Genomic DNA, 16,242 nt, shown 5'->3' on the forward strand with positions numbered 1-16,242 from the left:
TCTAGGAAGGGAAACAATCTTTTTAAGGTGGTAAGGACCAAGTAAAAAACCAAACCATATGAACCGAGTTAAATAAAATATGGAGCAGCCGTATAAATTACCCCGAAGTTATTGGTGTAATTTTTCTAAAATAAAAATAAAAAATAATATATTTTTCACTAATATCAATATATTTGGGCTTTATTTAGCTATTTAATGAAATTAAGGGGGTAATTGGGACGTGAAATAATATTTGATGATATTAATCCTAAAACTAAGAAGAAAAGGGCAAAAGGTTGAAGAAGGAATCAGCTGAAAAAAATTGGGAGATCGAGAAACGGAGGAGCAAGGCGAACATGATCGGCGACGTTGCCGCTAATTCACCGTCCACTACCGCAGACGAGACAGCGGAGAATCAACAGCAAGAAAAGCCATGGCATTCCTACATTTACGAGGATCTACCTCGTACGGTTCAGGAATCTGCCGATTCCGCCGTTCGCTCCGCCCGGTCGCTGCAGCAGAATTCGTCCACTCATATTCGAACTCTTCAGGTACTCTATTTATATCTATGTCTCATGTTCGGGTGCGTTTCATTTCCTATTCAGCTTTCCTTATAGTTAGGGCTTCCGTATATACGATGACTGTTTATCTGCGTGCGTTCTATGATGGATTTTATTAAGGACTAGTATGATAATTTAAAATTGGTATATTGATGCATAGTCTAGCTGTTCGTATGCGTTAATGCGTATCTGTATCTCTTTGCATGCTATTTCAGGTGGCTTTTTCATCTATGGGATGATTGCTTGTCATTGAGATTCTATTGCTTTTAGTATGAAACTTAGCTTAATGTAATCACATACCTCCGTTATATGTAAACCAGAGACAGATTGATACATAAATGATCAAGCATGATTCAAGTTTGTGTATACATGCTTATATTTCGGGTAGGTTAAGAAGATGGTGCACATTAGAAGCTCTTTTCAGCATACGACTTAAATACTCAATTAGATTATCAGAATTGTTCCCCTAGAATATGAATTTAACATAAGACACTGGCAATCCTTCTCAAGAATATAAGTTTTATGCAGCATAAGTTGGAGCCAAATTAGTTCTTTCTCCTTCATTTATGCAATCTGATTGTTAACTTTATTACCCTTCTAGTTTGTTCTGTGTGATTATCAGTTAAAATCGTACATCAATTTATTATAATGGTATTTGGCATTTGATTTCTGCTCTTGATCGTTTTTCTAGCTTCTCCATCACTTTTCCGGTTCTTAAGGTTAAAAATTTGGGAAAGGTCGGGATAATGATTATCACTTGGAGTTGATTCATCTTCATTAATGGGGATCACAGGATCATGCCTTTTTTTTCTTTCCCTTTTACTAGCATTGTTTGAACTTGTTTTAAGTCTTACTTTTCATGTTCATTTCCAGGATCATGTAGTTCAATACACAGCACAGTATAGGAGTTACGAAGATTTGGTTTTCAGTAAGATCAAAGGTGAATTTTTCTTTTTTACAACTACCAAACATTTATTTCATGATAAAAAATCAACGGTGATGCCATATTTTAGAGACTTGATAAGTTGATATTTCTTGGATTAGTTTTCTCTCATACTTTTGTGTCTTAACAGATCAACTCACAATTGCAAGAGAACACCCAACTTTATCTGCTGGAATTGCAATTACAGCTGCTCTTCTCCTCATGAGAGGTAAAGAAAGTATCTTTTTTTTTTTTCAATTTGATCTTCAATTCATTTTCTGTATAAAACCATGAATAAAGTTTCTATATACTTTTTGATCTTTATAAGTGATTATTATTTCATTCAAGGCCCTAGAAGGTTCTTATTCCGTCGTACATTGGGTCGCTTTCAGACTGAGGAGGTACTTACTTACTCTTAACTCTTTTCATCTACTGGCTTATGATCTATCAGTTTTACAAATATGGTCATTTTGAGGTTTTATCTTTTTCTTCTAAAACATTCTTTTGTTTGCAATAGGCACAGATAATAAAAGCTGCAAACAACGTAAATCACTTAACCATTTCAGTTCAGTTAATGAAGAAAGAGAGTGAAAAATTACTTGAAAGGGCTGCTCTTGCTGAGAAAGAGATGACTTATGGCTACGGTGAACTAAGGTGCTGTTTCTTTTTGACTTAATTGACCTAATGGAGACATGACTTTCTTTTTGACTTGATGTAAAAAAACCTTTTAAGCATCGTTTATTATCCATACAGTAATCTAATATTAGCTTATTTTTGATAATTTATATGAAGGAATGCTGGAGGCCAGATCAAAAGTCTTGCTAAATCGGTTCATAAAGCTGAAAGTCAAGCTAAAGGTATTATCACAAGTCACATCAAATAGATTGAAGAAGGAATGGAGTGGTTGGAATGGAATCGACCATTCCTGAAACCTGATTCCTTCCATTTTAATAATTTTTTTTTATTGCATTATAATGGGGTGTATTTGCCCATTCAATCAAGGAATGGAATGGAAAGTCATAAGTTATCATTTTATTGTCTAAAATTACAAGATTTTTGTTTATTTATTATAATCTTACTTTATATGTCTTGAATTTAAACAGATCTGGTGGATGATTTGCGAGAAATTCCTGGTAGAGATGCTTTGCGACTACGAGGAGAGGTAAATCCAATTCCCACATTCATCATAATTCACAACACTTAATTCAAGTTAAATTTAAAACTAAACTTTGGGTCCCACTTATCCACCAGGTTGCCAACATGGCATCATCTTTGAAACAGAAACGACTTGCTATGAATAAAAAAATAATGCGGATTTCCGAGTTGGGTATTCGCGTATAATCTTATTGTTAAGTTTTCACAAATTCAGGCTTCATGGCTTCTTGCATTTAGCCATTGTTGTGCTAGGAAATATCTCCTAGATTTTGGCTCAATCGGATTTTGTCATTGTATTCTTGAAGAAAAAAAACCCATCGATATGTCGATACGGGTGCAATTTTCTTGTTTCTCATACATTGTTAAGGTGATTGTTTTTTTTTTTTTACATGATGGGTTGCGGGTTATAAAGATTGTGTTTCTAACATAATCATAATATAAAGATGGAAATAGCAATGTAATTCTGTTTATGGGCCAAGTTCTTGAGGCCATGTAGCTGATGTTGCTCTATTAACAAAAGGAAACCAACAGTTGTGAAGTCTGAAAAACATGTTGATGAAGAACCTTCGAGAAAATCGAAGAGAATAAAAAGATTGTTAAGAAATAATTTCCATATCATTTTTTCTTTCTTTTTTGAGTTTCAGTTTGTTTAATAATTAAAACAAAAAACAAATACAATTGTATAAAGCATACTATTTAAGTAAAACCATAACATTAAAATTGAAAACAAAAACATTACAAGATCATAAAGAAAAGATACCATAACTTAAAAACATTAAACCATCATAAAATTCAAATTTTTGCCCAAATATTTTTCTTCAATCTTCTCCTTCAATGCCTCAACCTTTGGTACCACTTTCTCATATTTGGGCGCCAAACCTTCGGTGCTACTATTAACAATTGCCAAGTCGTTCATCATTTCTTTTGCCTCATGTTGTTCCCGAAGTATTTTCCAATACTCACTTAACAAATCATTTTTTTCTTGTTGTAGTTGTATGTGCTCTTGGAATATTGTTCTAATTTTAACCTAATGTTTTGCTTTTCTGTCAACTTTTTCCACATGCTTCGCTTTCTTGCGTCCTGCTGCTCCTCGTGGAGGGGAGATCTCTTCGATGTCATCCGAAATCTCATCAGAATCGGTGTTGAGGTCGATGTGAGATTCTGCGTCTGAAACGTCAAAAAGGTTGTGTTCAGTTGTGAGTCTGGCTGATGAACGTTTGAGTTTTGTTCCATTTTTTGGTTGAAGAGGTTTTGAAATTGTATAAAATATAAAAAAATAATAATGTGAATAAAAACCAAGGAGATGATGTATTTATAGGTAAAAAAAAATTAATATTGTTGACCGTTTGAATTTGACCGTTTGCAACGCCTCTTAACATAATGGCATAACGCCATAAGGGGGGGGTGGTGTTCTGGCCATAACGGCGTTAAGGAGCTCCAGTTTACTCGAATGCTGTCTCGTGTTGGATCACCTTTGAACTCATTACTCCTGAAGCATAAACGCCGATACATTGCAGCAACACCACATGATATATTATCTTCATTGCTATACAACTGCTCCAGCATCATTCACGTATATCAAATACATGGGTTCATGTTTGTTCGAGGTCTCGATCAAGACAATCTTCTTCTCAGTCGGTTCATCGTCACTTGCTCTGACAAAGGTCTTTTGGACCATGCTACTTCGGTGTTTTTTCATAAGACTCGCAAGAATATATACCTTTACAACACCATGATCAAAGCTCTTTCGAGTAATTCTCGTGTCAAAGACGCTGTCTTTATCTACAACGAAGCACGATTTATTGGGTTAAGACCTGATTCTTACTCATTTCCTTTTTTGTTAAAGGGTGTGAGTCGTTTGGGTGAGGGTGGTTTGAGTTTCGGAAGATGGATTCATTGTCATGTAATTAGTGCTGGTTTTGATACCGATGTTCATGTAGGAGTAGCGTTAGTTCAAATGTATGCGTCTTGTGGGTATGTTCGCGATGCAAGGAAGGTGTTCGACGAAATGCCCCTAAGAGACGTGGCAACTTGGAACGCAATGATCTCTGCGTATTGTAAAGTTGATGAGGTGGAGAGAGCTTGTGCCTTGTTTGAGATTATGCCTGAAAGAAATGTGATCTCTTGGACATCTTTGATTTCAGGCTATGCTCAAGTGAACAAGCCTTGTGAAGCTGTTGCTCTTTTTAGAAGAATGCAAACAGATGGAGTGCTCCCTGATGAAGTCACAATGTTAGTCACACTCTCAGCTTGTGCCCAATTGGGTGCATTAGAGCTAGGTGAATGGATTCATAACTACATAGATAAAAACAATATACACAAAACTACATCCCTCAACAATGCACTTATTGACATGTATGCAAAATCAGGGAACATAAAGAAAGCAATATGGGTCTTTGAAAACATGAAAGATAGATGTGTTATAACATGGACAACTGCCATTACTGGATTGGCTTCACATGGTTTAGGAAAAGAAGCTCTTGAAATATTTTCTAGAATGGAAAGAGCTCATGTTAGGCCAAATGAAGTTACACTGATTGCAGTTCTTTCAGCATGTAGCCATGGGGGATTGGTGGAATTAGGTCTTTGGTATTTCAACAATTTGCTTCCAAGATATGGAATTAAACCAAGGATTGAACATTATGGATGCATGATTGATCTACTAGGAAGATCTGGATGCATATGTGAGGCACAAGAAGTACTAAACTCAATGCCTTTTGAAGCAAATGCAGCTATTTGGGGTTCACTTCTTGCAGCATCTAGACTTTATAGAAATGTGGAGATTGGGGAAAGAGCTTTAAAACATTTGATCAAATTGGAGCCACATAATAGTGGAAACCTTTCTTTACTTTCGAATATATATTCTTCTGTGGGCCAGTGGAATGAAGCTGGATTCACAAGGAAAGTGATGAGAGATACTGGTGTGAAGAAGATATCAGGTGTGAGTTGCATTGAATTGAATAATAGAGTTCATGAGTTTGTTTCTGGAAACAGTTTGCATCCTCAATATGAAAGAATACATGAAGTTTTGTCTGAGTTAAATAGACTAATAAGGGTTGAATTTTAAGAGTTATTTCATCTTTGCAACTTGATTTTCTTTGATATATCCACATACCTACAAATATGAATTTGTATGAGAAGTTATCTATATCTAGATACATATCATGTGAATTTTAATATGAATTGACTGCATAGAAAAACAAAATTTATTAATGAATGTACATGTTACTTGTCACTATACAATATGTTCCATATATTTACATTAATACATTATACATCATGAATCTTTTTCCAATAACCTTTTTGCATTTTTGCAACTTTAATTAATTAAAGATCGGAAGAAATCATCTTGAAAACCCAAGCTTTCGAATCCCAATACTACAAGAACACTGTAGTAGAATATCAGAATATATTCTTTCAGTTCTGATATCAAAAAGGAAACTTTTGAACTCTCGACACTAGTATCAAAATCTGATGTAGGAACATTGGTAGGTAGGTCTTCTTTCAATTTACAAACCTCTAAGCACCTTGTTTCTTGTGTTGACACTTTTGATATAACTACCCCTTCAACTCCATTAACACAATCATCTTGATGAAAGGTGTCATTAATGGTATCACATGGCATAATTTGACAAAATATATCTCCTTCAGTAGATGAATCATCTACACCTATCATTTGTTTTGTAGTTTCCCCCTTTTTCGTAGACTTTCCTTTGTTTACAGGAGTCGGGATTGAAATAACACGCTTATCATTTGAGTTCTTGAGAGAATTTTTCTGTTTGTTTATGTTCGTTCTAATTCTAAAGCTACATTGTGATGTTTCATGGCTGAATTCTGTCTCATTCAAATCCACCAAGCAGCTTGCTCTTGAGATACTGCTGCCCGAGTAGCTTTCGGTCAGGCCCTTTATAGGAAAACTCACAGATTCTGCCCGAGATATCGGTAATTGTTTCTTCCTTCTTTCATGTCTAATCTCTTTCTTATACGAATTCTGATAACCTGTTCCTGATTTTCGTGTACTACAGATTGTAGGCTTCATAAAACTCGGCATCTTCGACGTCGACAATGGGATTTTCGTAATTACATCTTCAATTTCCGATTTCCCAATCGAACCTGATGATTTCTTTGTTAGAGAATCCAATTTCTGATTCAACTTCTTGATTTCTTTCATGAATCTATCACGGTTGTGCTCGATCTCTACCATCTCATGTTGCAGGTCAGCCATGGCTAATTCCTTAACTGTTCTCGCTTCCTGTATAAGCGAAAATTGAAGTATTTATTTAAAAAAAAAAGCGTAAATTAGAGTTTATTTATTTATTGAGTGACTCACATTTGATTCGGTCTTCCCTAAGTGAATGCTTCTCAATCGTAATGCAAAATTCAGAGAACATACAGTCTCGCATAAATCATCTTCTTTGGGACTCACATGAATTAGCATCAATGTTTTGGAATCCTCTCCTAAAATGACAAAACAATTGATCTTAGAATAACATTAAGAGATTATGATTTGATTTATGATTTTATGATAGCTATGAAGTTACCTAATGAATCCTTGAGAACTTGTGTGAGCTTGCTATTCCTGTAAAACACAAGAATTCGTACTTTAACTTCAATGGTGGAGATGAAGAACAACATTTATTTAAGCATTCTTTCATGTTAAATTTACCTGTAAGGTATGTGGCTGTTTTTCTTTTGAAGGGCATTGATGACATCACCAAGGGCAGAAAGGGAAAGATTGATAGCTTTTCCTTCTTCAAATCTTCTTCCCCATGCTTTAGTTTTTAACACACGCTCACTTCCTCCCAAATCAACCATCCAAATTTTGTTTGTAATCTTTCGTCTCTCGGTGTCATCACAACACGTCATTGACATACGTATCATGCTGCAACAAACACAAAGTATTTGAAAAACTCTGTTTATTTTTGTTTATTGGATCATAATTTTGGATCATAATTTGTTACCAATGAGATCTACTAGAAGCTTTATTCGAATTCGTGGAAGCAGTTGACCTAAGTTGACTTCCGAGCCTATAAAGACTAATTGCATGATTAAAGTTGCTCACTTGGATAGCTACAAGATTGTCTATCACAATTCCACCATTTGGGTCCGTTTGGATTGACAGACTGCAAGTAACAACTTTTCAAATTACACAATTTAGGGGCTGTTTGATAGTTGCTGATTGAGTCAGATCTGATTGAGTCAAGGTCTGACTGAACAAGATTCAACCATGAATCTTCACTGAGTAAGAGACATTTCAGAGGAGTCAGGACTGAGTCAGAGGCTTCTAAGTGTGGTATCTAACAACCTGAATCAGACCTAACCTCTTACCAGACCAGTAAGAGGCATATCAAACTCTTATTTAAATCTCTTTATGTTAAAGGAAAAAAAAATACCAAGGTGGCATAGGGTCACTTGTTTTTCTTGCATGAGGTATTAACAAATCTTTGAGATGACCAAGGTAGATTTCAAGCATACTGAAACTAAATAGATACGTATGGTTGCTATCTGTTGCTTGTTTGAATAACGCCTCAATTGTTCGGGGTACTACGCCTGGAAAATCTTCATTTCCTTCCTATAAATGGTTTTTTTTTTTTTTTAAAAAAACTTATTTAAATAAAAAGATAAAAAGAAAATATAAAACACCATATGCGACTTTTATAGCTATTTTAAGGAGTTACCATGGTGAAAGTTTTGCCGGTGCCTGTTTGCCCGTATGCTAGAATGCAAACATTGTATCCATCTAAAGCGGATTTAATAACGGGTTCAATTTCTGAAAATACTTCATCTGAAATTTTAATAAAAAGAGAGTTTATTTGTTAGGTTTTTAAAATGTGGATAGAAGGGAAGGGATCATAATTCACAAGAAAGAGAATTTAAAGCACCTTGTGATGAAGTAGGGTGAAAAACCTTGTCAAAGTTGTATAATTTTGTTTTGTTTTCAGTTAAATTGAGGAGAATTCCACTTGAATCGAGAGGTACAACGGGCTTTAAATGGCTAAATTTCTCGCCATTTATCGTTGGTCTGATGCGACAAAATACACGAATGTTTCCTAAAATGGAAATTAAGTAGAGTATTATAAATATACATAAGTGTTTATAATTGATTATTTAGATTTTTTTATTACCTTTTAATTGAAGATATTGATTGAGAACTTGTCTTCTTTTTGCATTCAATCGAAAAACCTCCTCATTCATGGTGGCAAGCTCACCTGATGACAACATTGTACTTTCAATTTCTTTTATTAAGATGAGATACTTTGAATAATCTACTCAGTTAGTTAATGCTCTAATTGGATTCTATAATAAACAAATCAATGAAAGAACATTGTTATCTTTTTGCATATGAACCATTGATTGAAAGACAATTTACCATGAATTTGTGAAACAAGAAAATCATCAAGATCATCATCATAATCATTCTCGTTCTCATAGTCAGCTGTTGATGGCAAGCTTTTGATGATGTCACAAACTGTATTAGCCCATGAAGAATTAATTTCGTTCTTGAATCCCAAAAGCGAATGGATTGTTTTGGATAAACTCTTGAAAGATTTCCTGGTATCCTTCATCTTCATCTTCATCTGCTATTCCATCATTCAATCTTCATAAGATTGAAAAAAGAAACTATAAAAGATGATCAACCCTTTCGTGATTTGAATTGGTAGATCAAATTTCATGGATGGAGTCACCTTTACATACACTTTTTATGTGAAGAACACATCCCTACATTATACAAAAAATAAATGAGATTTATGAATAGGTAGTGAATTAACCTTTCATCAGAAGCTGACCCACTTTACTGTAGGAAGTTATCCTCTCATTTTCTCCATTCTAATTGGTCAAAATCACCCAAAAAAGAAAAGAAAAAATAGTAAAGAAAAGAAATTCTCATAACTTGGATGTTAAGAAAAAGGGAATTGAAAGAACGGAAATGGTCAAAATTATGACCAAGACGAAGGTGATGAAGTTTTTTGGTTGAAAAGTAGGAGTGAAGAACAGTTTGAGAGACTTTGGATGCTGCAAAAAACATAGAAAAACAGTTTGTTTGTTTTAATGTCATAGATTTGGAATGATATGTAGTATTAACGTGTGTGTGTGGTGTATTATTAAGATTCTTTGGAAGTACATGACATGTGATATAGCATGAAGAGAAGACCAAAAGTCGTGGTTGTTATAATGTAAATAACAGAACCATTTTTGGACTGTGGCTTGTGGACAAAAAAACATAAATTCCTGAAATTTACTTATAAATTGAGTTGTACCTTTTGCAAGATAAGTTGTACTTTGTTTTTAATTTGAAATAAACGAGATTTGTGAATTTATTATATCTTCAAGAGTTTCTAATTTTTGGTTTTGGGTTTGTGAGAAAGAAACACATAACTACTACATATAATTAAATAAGAGATCAATTGCCATATTTTTAATCCACGCTACTATTCTACTAACTTGATTCAATCATTGAAAACTCCATCTCGTCTTTGCCATAATAACATTTTTTCATTTTGTTTTTGGTATTCACTTTCACCTAAAGTACACAAATATATATACACATAAAATGTTACGATATAAATGTTGTTAACGATTTTTCACAACCATTAATTGGGTCAAAACTCAAAATCCAGTATGAAAAGACCGGATTAGACCAAGAAGGTAAGAAGCAACCAAAAAAAAAAAAAATCGGAAATGATGGAACCGAACAATATAAACTAGTTTTGGTTCAAACTACACAATCAATCTAAATGTACTTAGGTTTGTTTAAATATTGAAAATATAAACCTAAAACATGGTTTTGAAATATACAAAAGTTTGCTTCAGTTAAGAGTTTTATTTAGATTTTGTTGGATTAAAAACAGGATTTTGTTTAAATATTGAAAATATAAACCTAAAACATGGTATTGAACTATATAAACTAGTTTGGTTCAAACTAGACAATCAACCTAAAGGTACTTAGGTACGAAACCGAATACCCCATTTGTATATTATTAGCAAATTACAGGTTCAAAACAAGATCGGTTTGGTAATAAGCAAGTTTTTGGATATTTGATGGATCGTGTGAGTTCATTCAAATTTTAATCCTATATGTCTAGGTTCCATAAAAATTAATCATGATATGATCCACCAAATACTATCAATTCAAACATAAAAAGAAGCAATGTTTCAGGAGAGTCTACAATGTTTGGTTTAATTGGAGTCCCAAACAATGGAGTATTTCCTCTATTAATAAACTTGAAATGGATAAGATGACAAAATATGGTTATCGAAAGTTATTTGTGATTATCAAGAAGTTATATCCATTTTCAAGAATTTTTGTAGTATTAACAGGTCTGCAGTCATGTCTTCAACTCTTTGCACCGAATGTAGTGGTCTGCGTCAACTTGTTTCTCTGAGTCTGCATGCTTGCAACATGCAACAGACTCAGTATCCTCTCATTCGGAGCAGGCAAATCCACAGCTCTTTCCTAAGTATTTAATTAAGGGAAAATTTAATTCACGTCCTAGTATCCTCTCAGAATCTCAATATTACTTAGATTATGTTTGACATACTAGCTGAAAAGCTAGTTGTTAGCTGAAAAGCTGACTGATAGCTGAAAAGCTAGCTGTTAAATAAAAAGCTAACTTAATAGCTGAAAAACTAACTGATAAAAAATGATGTTTGGTAAAACTAGCTGAAAAGCTAACTGAAATATATAAAATTACATAAAAGTACATTTAAGAGTATTTGTTTCTATAATTAATTAAAAGGTATATTTGGAAAATTTTAAAAAAGTTCATAAAAAGCTAGTCTAAGTAGTTTTTCAAAACGCTAGCTTATAAGCTACTTTTTGGCCTGCCAAACACGACAACATAAAAAAGTTCGAAAAATAAGTTAGCTTATCAGCTAGTTGTGGCGCGTCAAACACAGTCTTAATATCTTATAAACTTTAATATTTACGTGTATATCCCTCTAAAATTATAAAAATTACATCAATATCCAAATCAATTTCTAATTAGAATTATATGAATATTTTATTAATAAAATTATATGAAATTCAAAATTACATATAAGTGTACCAAAATACCCTTTTTCTAATTTAATCCCAAAATAAATCACAGGGCATCTTCTTAATCGCATCAGGTCTCTCTCTTCTTCTTAATCGCATCAGGTGGCATCAAATAACATCTTCTGATTCTTCTCTATCGCTACATCTTCATGATGATCACAACAAGATGAATCGAAATAGTTATATTGCAATTTATCATTTCATGTTATCATGGAATGGAAAAAGAAACCGTTAGGGTGTGTTTGGTTGTAGAAAGTTTTCCAGTTTTCTAGGAAAATTTTCCAAGAAAAACGGAAATTTTGAAAATGTGTTTAGTTCGTTCAATTTTCCAAAGTTTTCTAAGAAAATGAAAATTTTCAGTTTTCAAAATTGTATGTAAATTAGAAAAGTGATTTTTACAGTTTTCCAAAGTTTTCTAAATTTTTAAGATGGAAAATGAAAACTCAATCGATACCAACCAAATGCGTTTTCTAAAAGTTTAATTTAAAACTGAAAATACAAACTCAACTTTATTTTCTGAAAATATTTTCTTAGAAAATGAAAACAGTTTTCCACAACCAATGCACCCTTAAGTTTTTTTCATTCAAATGGAATCGCCAATTCTATTCATTCTCCATTTCTATCATACTAAATGATCAGTACAGTTCTTTTATTTACCAAAAAAATGTATGTTTAATGTGGTTTTTAGTTTCTATGTTAGAGCCAAAGAGTCCTTGGTTTTATTTGATCATATGCGAGAATCATGCTTAGTGTCGGATAACGTCTCCATGGTGATAATTGTAAACGCTTGTGCAAAATTAGGTGCTATCTATAAAGCCAAACTCATCCATGAACTTATAAGAACATAATAACGCTTACCAGACGTGATTCTAGGAACTGCGATGATAGACATGTATGCAAAATGTGGAAGCATAGATACGTCAAGTGTTTGATGAAATGCCACAAAGAAACGTTATAACATGGAGCACAATGATTTCAACTTACGGGTATCATGGTCAAGGAAAAAAAAAGCACTTTGAATTGTTCCCCATCATGTGCAAAAACAAAATCACACCAAACAAAATCACATTTCTTTCACTTCTATATGCTTGTAGTCACTCCGGTTTAGTCAAAAATGATCTTCAAATCTTCTCACAGATGCAAGAAGAGGCAAGCAAATGTATTGAATGAGAAGATGATAAGTTTGCTACAAGTAAATTGCTACTTCTGAAAATCTCCAAGAAAAAGCAAGCAAAGGCATTTGTAATATGTTACGTGATTTAGTTTGAGATTTACTTAAGAAAGAGCGATTTAATTTGAGATTTAATTAGGAAAGGGTAAATTAAACTAATATATAATTTTGAATATTAGATAAAAATTAATAAAAAATGATATAATTCTAATTAAAAGTTGATTTTGTTTATTGATATAATTTTTATAGTTTTAAAAGAATATACACATAATATTAATATTAAAGTTTAAAAGGATATTGATGTAATATTCATTTTTACAAGGATATGAATGAAAATTTCCCAATTAATGTTTGCATAATATGATATGATTTTACAAAATCAAATTTTGTTGCGAAAATATTGCATGCATACAATACATTCGTCAAAACACGTTTTTATTTAAAACAATAATAAAATTTTAAAATACCTTTTTAACTTAAAACTTAAAACTCGTTTTAGAATTTTAAATTGTTTCTTAAACAAAAAATAAATTAAGCAAGCAACAACTTGCACATGTAATAATAACAAAAGGAAAATTTTGTATATGTTTTTTTTACATTAAAATATCGTAAACAAATATCTAAATATCATATTTACTATTTACAAATTTTAAAATATCATATTTATCTAAAAATATATTTTAACATATTTAAATATTTTATAATCATTTTTAATTTTTTGTTATCGACTATTATGCCATTTTATGACTACAAGTTTAATGAACTAAACTTAATCATAAAATAAGAGTATTCATATTTTATGTATAATCTTATAGCACTATAACATTTTTTCGAGTCGTGTTTGATACCCAACTGCCTTATTTCTTTATCCTCTCAGATACTCTTCTTCTCTTCATCTATGTCCACATGGCTTGCACTACCTCGTCACAACGACCGAGATTGTTTCATTTTGATCTTACCTTGACGTCTTATTTTATTATTTGGTCTTCCTGTAACGTTTGAAATAACATAGAAAACGCTGATTAACCGATGATAATAGCTAACACTATAAGGAACCACCCAAATGATACCCACACTAGGCATTGTCAATAAAGGTCACAACTTTTAATTCCTAGTTTCATGACTAAAAAATTTAACTTAAAAATCCAAACACCGTTAATGAAGTCTCCAAGAATGTTAAGCCATTGATTTGGATATTCGTCTTCAAAATTTCCATCGTCATCAACATAATTACAATCTAAATCTAATTATCGAAAAGTCTCTGAGTTCGATTCCCAACCAACGACTCTTTGTGTGAATCTAACGGGGAAAACTAGGAGTAGGGTTAATTGAAAATAAGTAAGCTTTTGAGTGATGGCTGACCATAATTGTTGATTACGAGATACTAGTCACATCTAATTACTTTTATTAATTTTTGTGTGTTTTGAAGGAGCTTTTAAATGAACATAGTTTAAGTTTTGTTCACATTTAGTCATTTTAGTTTTTTTGTCTATATGCTACCATTGAATTTGTTTGGACGGTTCAAATTACATCATATGACCGGTTGGTATATGTGACATAGTTTAGATTTTGTTCATATTTAGTCCCTTAAGTTACTTTTGTCCATATATTGTCATTTAACTTGTTTGGAATGTTCACATTACATCATTATGAATTTGTTTGAACTGTATTTCTACTAGCTCGTAAGATAGGTGTTTCAGATTGAGCCTAAACCTATTGAATCTTTCATCTTCTCTAAACTGCTAAAACTCCTTCGTTTGAAGTCGAAATGCCATGATTTTTTCAACATGTAGTTTACTGTGTGTACTTCATTTTAGACTATATAAACATCTTATTTGGTTATATATTTATTAAGCTACGTGTAACGGTCGAGACATAGGCTATCAAAGTTGAATTTATGTTGTACTTCATTTTAAATTATATAAACACCTTATTTCTTTATATATTGAGTTAACATTTGTTGGTTGATTTGGTATTGTTCTAATCATTTTGACTCAAAGCGTTAACTAATTATATAAACTACATAAACACCGGTTCCAACTAGGCATTTGACCGAAAATCAGGATTGGAACTGGAATCAGTGTAGTCCTAATTATCAGTTCTCATTATCAGTCTAAATTGATTCTGGTTCCAAACCGGGTTCGGATAGGACTGGTTTGTGACAATCCGAAAAATACTTCATCCACTATCGTTAATAGCTAACAACAAAACACGATAATACAATAAGAACGATCTTGTAAATACCTAGTATATGTCAATATATTCGACTATCACCCTTATTGACGTCAAAGCTTAGGCTAAAAAATATAAGCATAAAAAATCGTGTCAACTTGAAAGTTGGTTTACATTTTTAGGATATAATCGTCATCGTGATTTCAAGGATGTGGACTTCGTAGAAACCCGACACAGTATGAGTGAGATATTACTTTTGTAATAAATAAAATTCTACCGTACTTCAAAAGTTACAATGACAAAAACTAAAAAGAGAATGGTTGGCTTTTGTAAAAGTCGTTAAGTAGGAAATCGTAGTACTACTTAAAGTAGAAACTATAGAACAAAGATTGTGTAAAACAGAAATCGTATGAGAAAAGGTTTGATTTTAAATAAATCATGGGTAATAAAAATTAGTCGAAAAACAAAAGTCAAAACTGGTCAAAACGACCAAAAGGAAAATTGTAGAAAACGATGAGACCTACAAAGATATATAAGATTCGTATACCACGGAGTTTGTACGTGAGAGTTACGAATTTTCAAAGATTAGAAAACATCCTCATGTGTACTTGTGCGCAACGCGCAACACACATTTTGATCCTCCAAGACACGGATGACGTGACACCATGGGTAGAGGACATGTGTCAGATAGTTCGTATGTATATTGCGCAGAACGTAATGCGTGACGTGTAGACCAAAAACTCTATAAACACAAGCTTAAGTCGATCTCTTTCTCACCCCTCAACATCTCTCTCTCTCTCTCTCTCTCTCTCTCTCTCTCTTTCTCTCACTTTCTCTTAAATTTCGTGTCAATAACTCCCGAGCACCTCTAAAGTGCCAAACTTGTTGTTTTTCTACCCTACATCAACGATTTCATGAATTATAGGTGATTTTACGACCGTTAAAAATGCAACTACACATAGTTATTACTAACTATAGTTAGATAATTATGCTTATAATATTAGGATGATATTATGCCTAGTAGATACTCTGCCATAATATTTTATCTAATATGATGCATAGTTGTTATACCGAATCACAATGATAGATAAGATCATCACTAGTTGTTACGCTGGCTAGTTGTCAAGAAACGCTGATACTCGAATCGTTGTTATAGCCACCCTTTGGATAAGCTTAGTACCTAGTGTTAATTTGCCTAAATGCTCGGCTATGCAAAAACACACTAATTATATATACATATAAGATA

At 32.7% G+C, this 16,242-nt stretch overlaps 3 protein-coding genes across 5 annotated transcripts; 2 read left to right on the forward strand and 1 right to left on the reverse strand.

Annotated features, from left to right (window-relative positions):
- The first annotated feature begins 241 nt into the window (after positions 1 to 241).
- LOC145001816 (chromosome-associated kinesin) lies at positions 242 to 2,969 on the forward strand. Its single transcript, XM_078961163.1, has 8 exons — positions 242 to 530; positions 1,413 to 1,479; positions 1,613 to 1,690; positions 1,810 to 1,862; positions 1,979 to 2,115; positions 2,254 to 2,318; positions 2,565 to 2,623; positions 2,713 to 2,969. The coding sequence occupies exons 1-8, from the start codon at positions 336 to 338 to the stop codon at positions 2,800 to 2,802; spliced, it is 744 nt and encodes a 247-aa protein (XP_078817289.1). The 5' UTR covers positions 242 to 335; the 3' UTR covers positions 2,803 to 2,969.
- Positions 2,970 to 3,210: 241 nt separating this feature from the next.
- Positions 3,211 to 7,161, forward strand: LOC145001815 (Pentatricopeptide repeat (PPR) superfamily protein). The gene is made up of 2 exons (XM_078961162.1): positions 3,211 to 6,558; positions 6,642 to 7,161. Exon 1 carries the CDS (start codon positions 4,067 to 4,069, stop codon positions 5,681 to 5,683), a length of 1,617 nt encoding a protein of 538 aa, XP_078817288.1. The 5' UTR covers positions 3,211 to 4,066; the 3' UTR covers positions 5,684 to 6,558; positions 6,642 to 7,161.
- LOC145001814 (kinesin-like protein KIN-14T) lies at positions 5,800 to 9,676 on the reverse strand. Of its 3 annotated transcripts, none has more exons than XM_078961159.1 (11): positions 9,387 to 9,676; positions 8,987 to 9,194; positions 8,742 to 8,825; positions 8,499 to 8,666; positions 8,295 to 8,401; positions 8,010 to 8,188; positions 7,578 to 7,739; positions 7,283 to 7,498; positions 7,158 to 7,195; positions 6,947 to 7,074; positions 5,800 to 6,868 (listed from the first exon to the last, which is right to left on the reverse strand). In XM_078961159.1, the coding sequence occupies exons 2-11, from the start codon at positions 9,192 to 9,194 to the stop codon at positions 5,936 to 5,938; spliced, it is 2,223 nt and encodes a 740-aa protein (XP_078817285.1). In that variant the 5' UTR covers positions 9,387 to 9,676; the 3' UTR covers positions 5,800 to 5,935. The 3 variants fall into 3 exon arrangements, with proteins under 3 accessions (XP_078817285.1, XP_078817286.1, XP_078817287.1); XM_078961160.1 differs by having other exon boundaries at positions 8,987 to 9,214; XM_078961161.1 differs by lacking the exons at positions 7,578 to 7,739; positions 9,387 to 9,676 and having other exon boundaries at positions 8,987 to 9,354.
- Between the last annotated feature and the right edge of the window lie 6,566 nt (positions 9,677 to 16,242).

Source organism: Lactuca saligna, chromosome 6, assembly GCF_052625555.1.
Source record: "Lactuca saligna cultivar CGN05327 chromosome 6, ASM5262555v1, whole genome shotgun sequence".
NCBI lineage: Eukaryota > Viridiplantae > Streptophyta > Magnoliopsida > Asterales > Asteraceae > Lactuca > Lactuca saligna.

Coding starts and splice junctions, on each gene's coding strand:
- LOC145001816 (XM_078961163.1), top strand. CDS start 336: ATGATCGGCGACGTTGCCGCTAATTCACCGTCCACTACCGCAGACGAG. Junction 531..1,412: donor CTCATATTCGAACTCTTCAG/GTACTCTATTTA, acceptor GTTCATTTCCAG/GATCATGTAGTTCAATACAC. Junction 1,691..1,809: donor TGCTCTTCTCCTCATGAGAG/GTAAAGAAAGTA, acceptor ATTTCATTCAAG/GCCCTAGAAGGTTCTTATTC.
- LOC145001815 (XM_078961162.1), top strand. CDS start 4,067: ATGCTGTCTCGTGTTGGATCACCTTTGAACTCATTACTCCTGAAGCAT.
- LOC145001814 (XM_078961159.1), bottom strand. CDS start 9,194: ATGAAGATGAAGATGAAGGATACCAGGAAATCTTTCAAGAGTTTATCC. Junction 8,402..8,498: donor TCACCCTACTTCATCACAAG/GTGCTTTAAATT, acceptor TTAAAATTTCAG/ATGAAGTATTTTCAGAAATT. Junction 7,196..7,282: donor AACAGCCACATACCTTACAG/GTAAATTTAACA, acceptor TGTGTTTTACAG/GAATAGCAAGCTCACACAAG.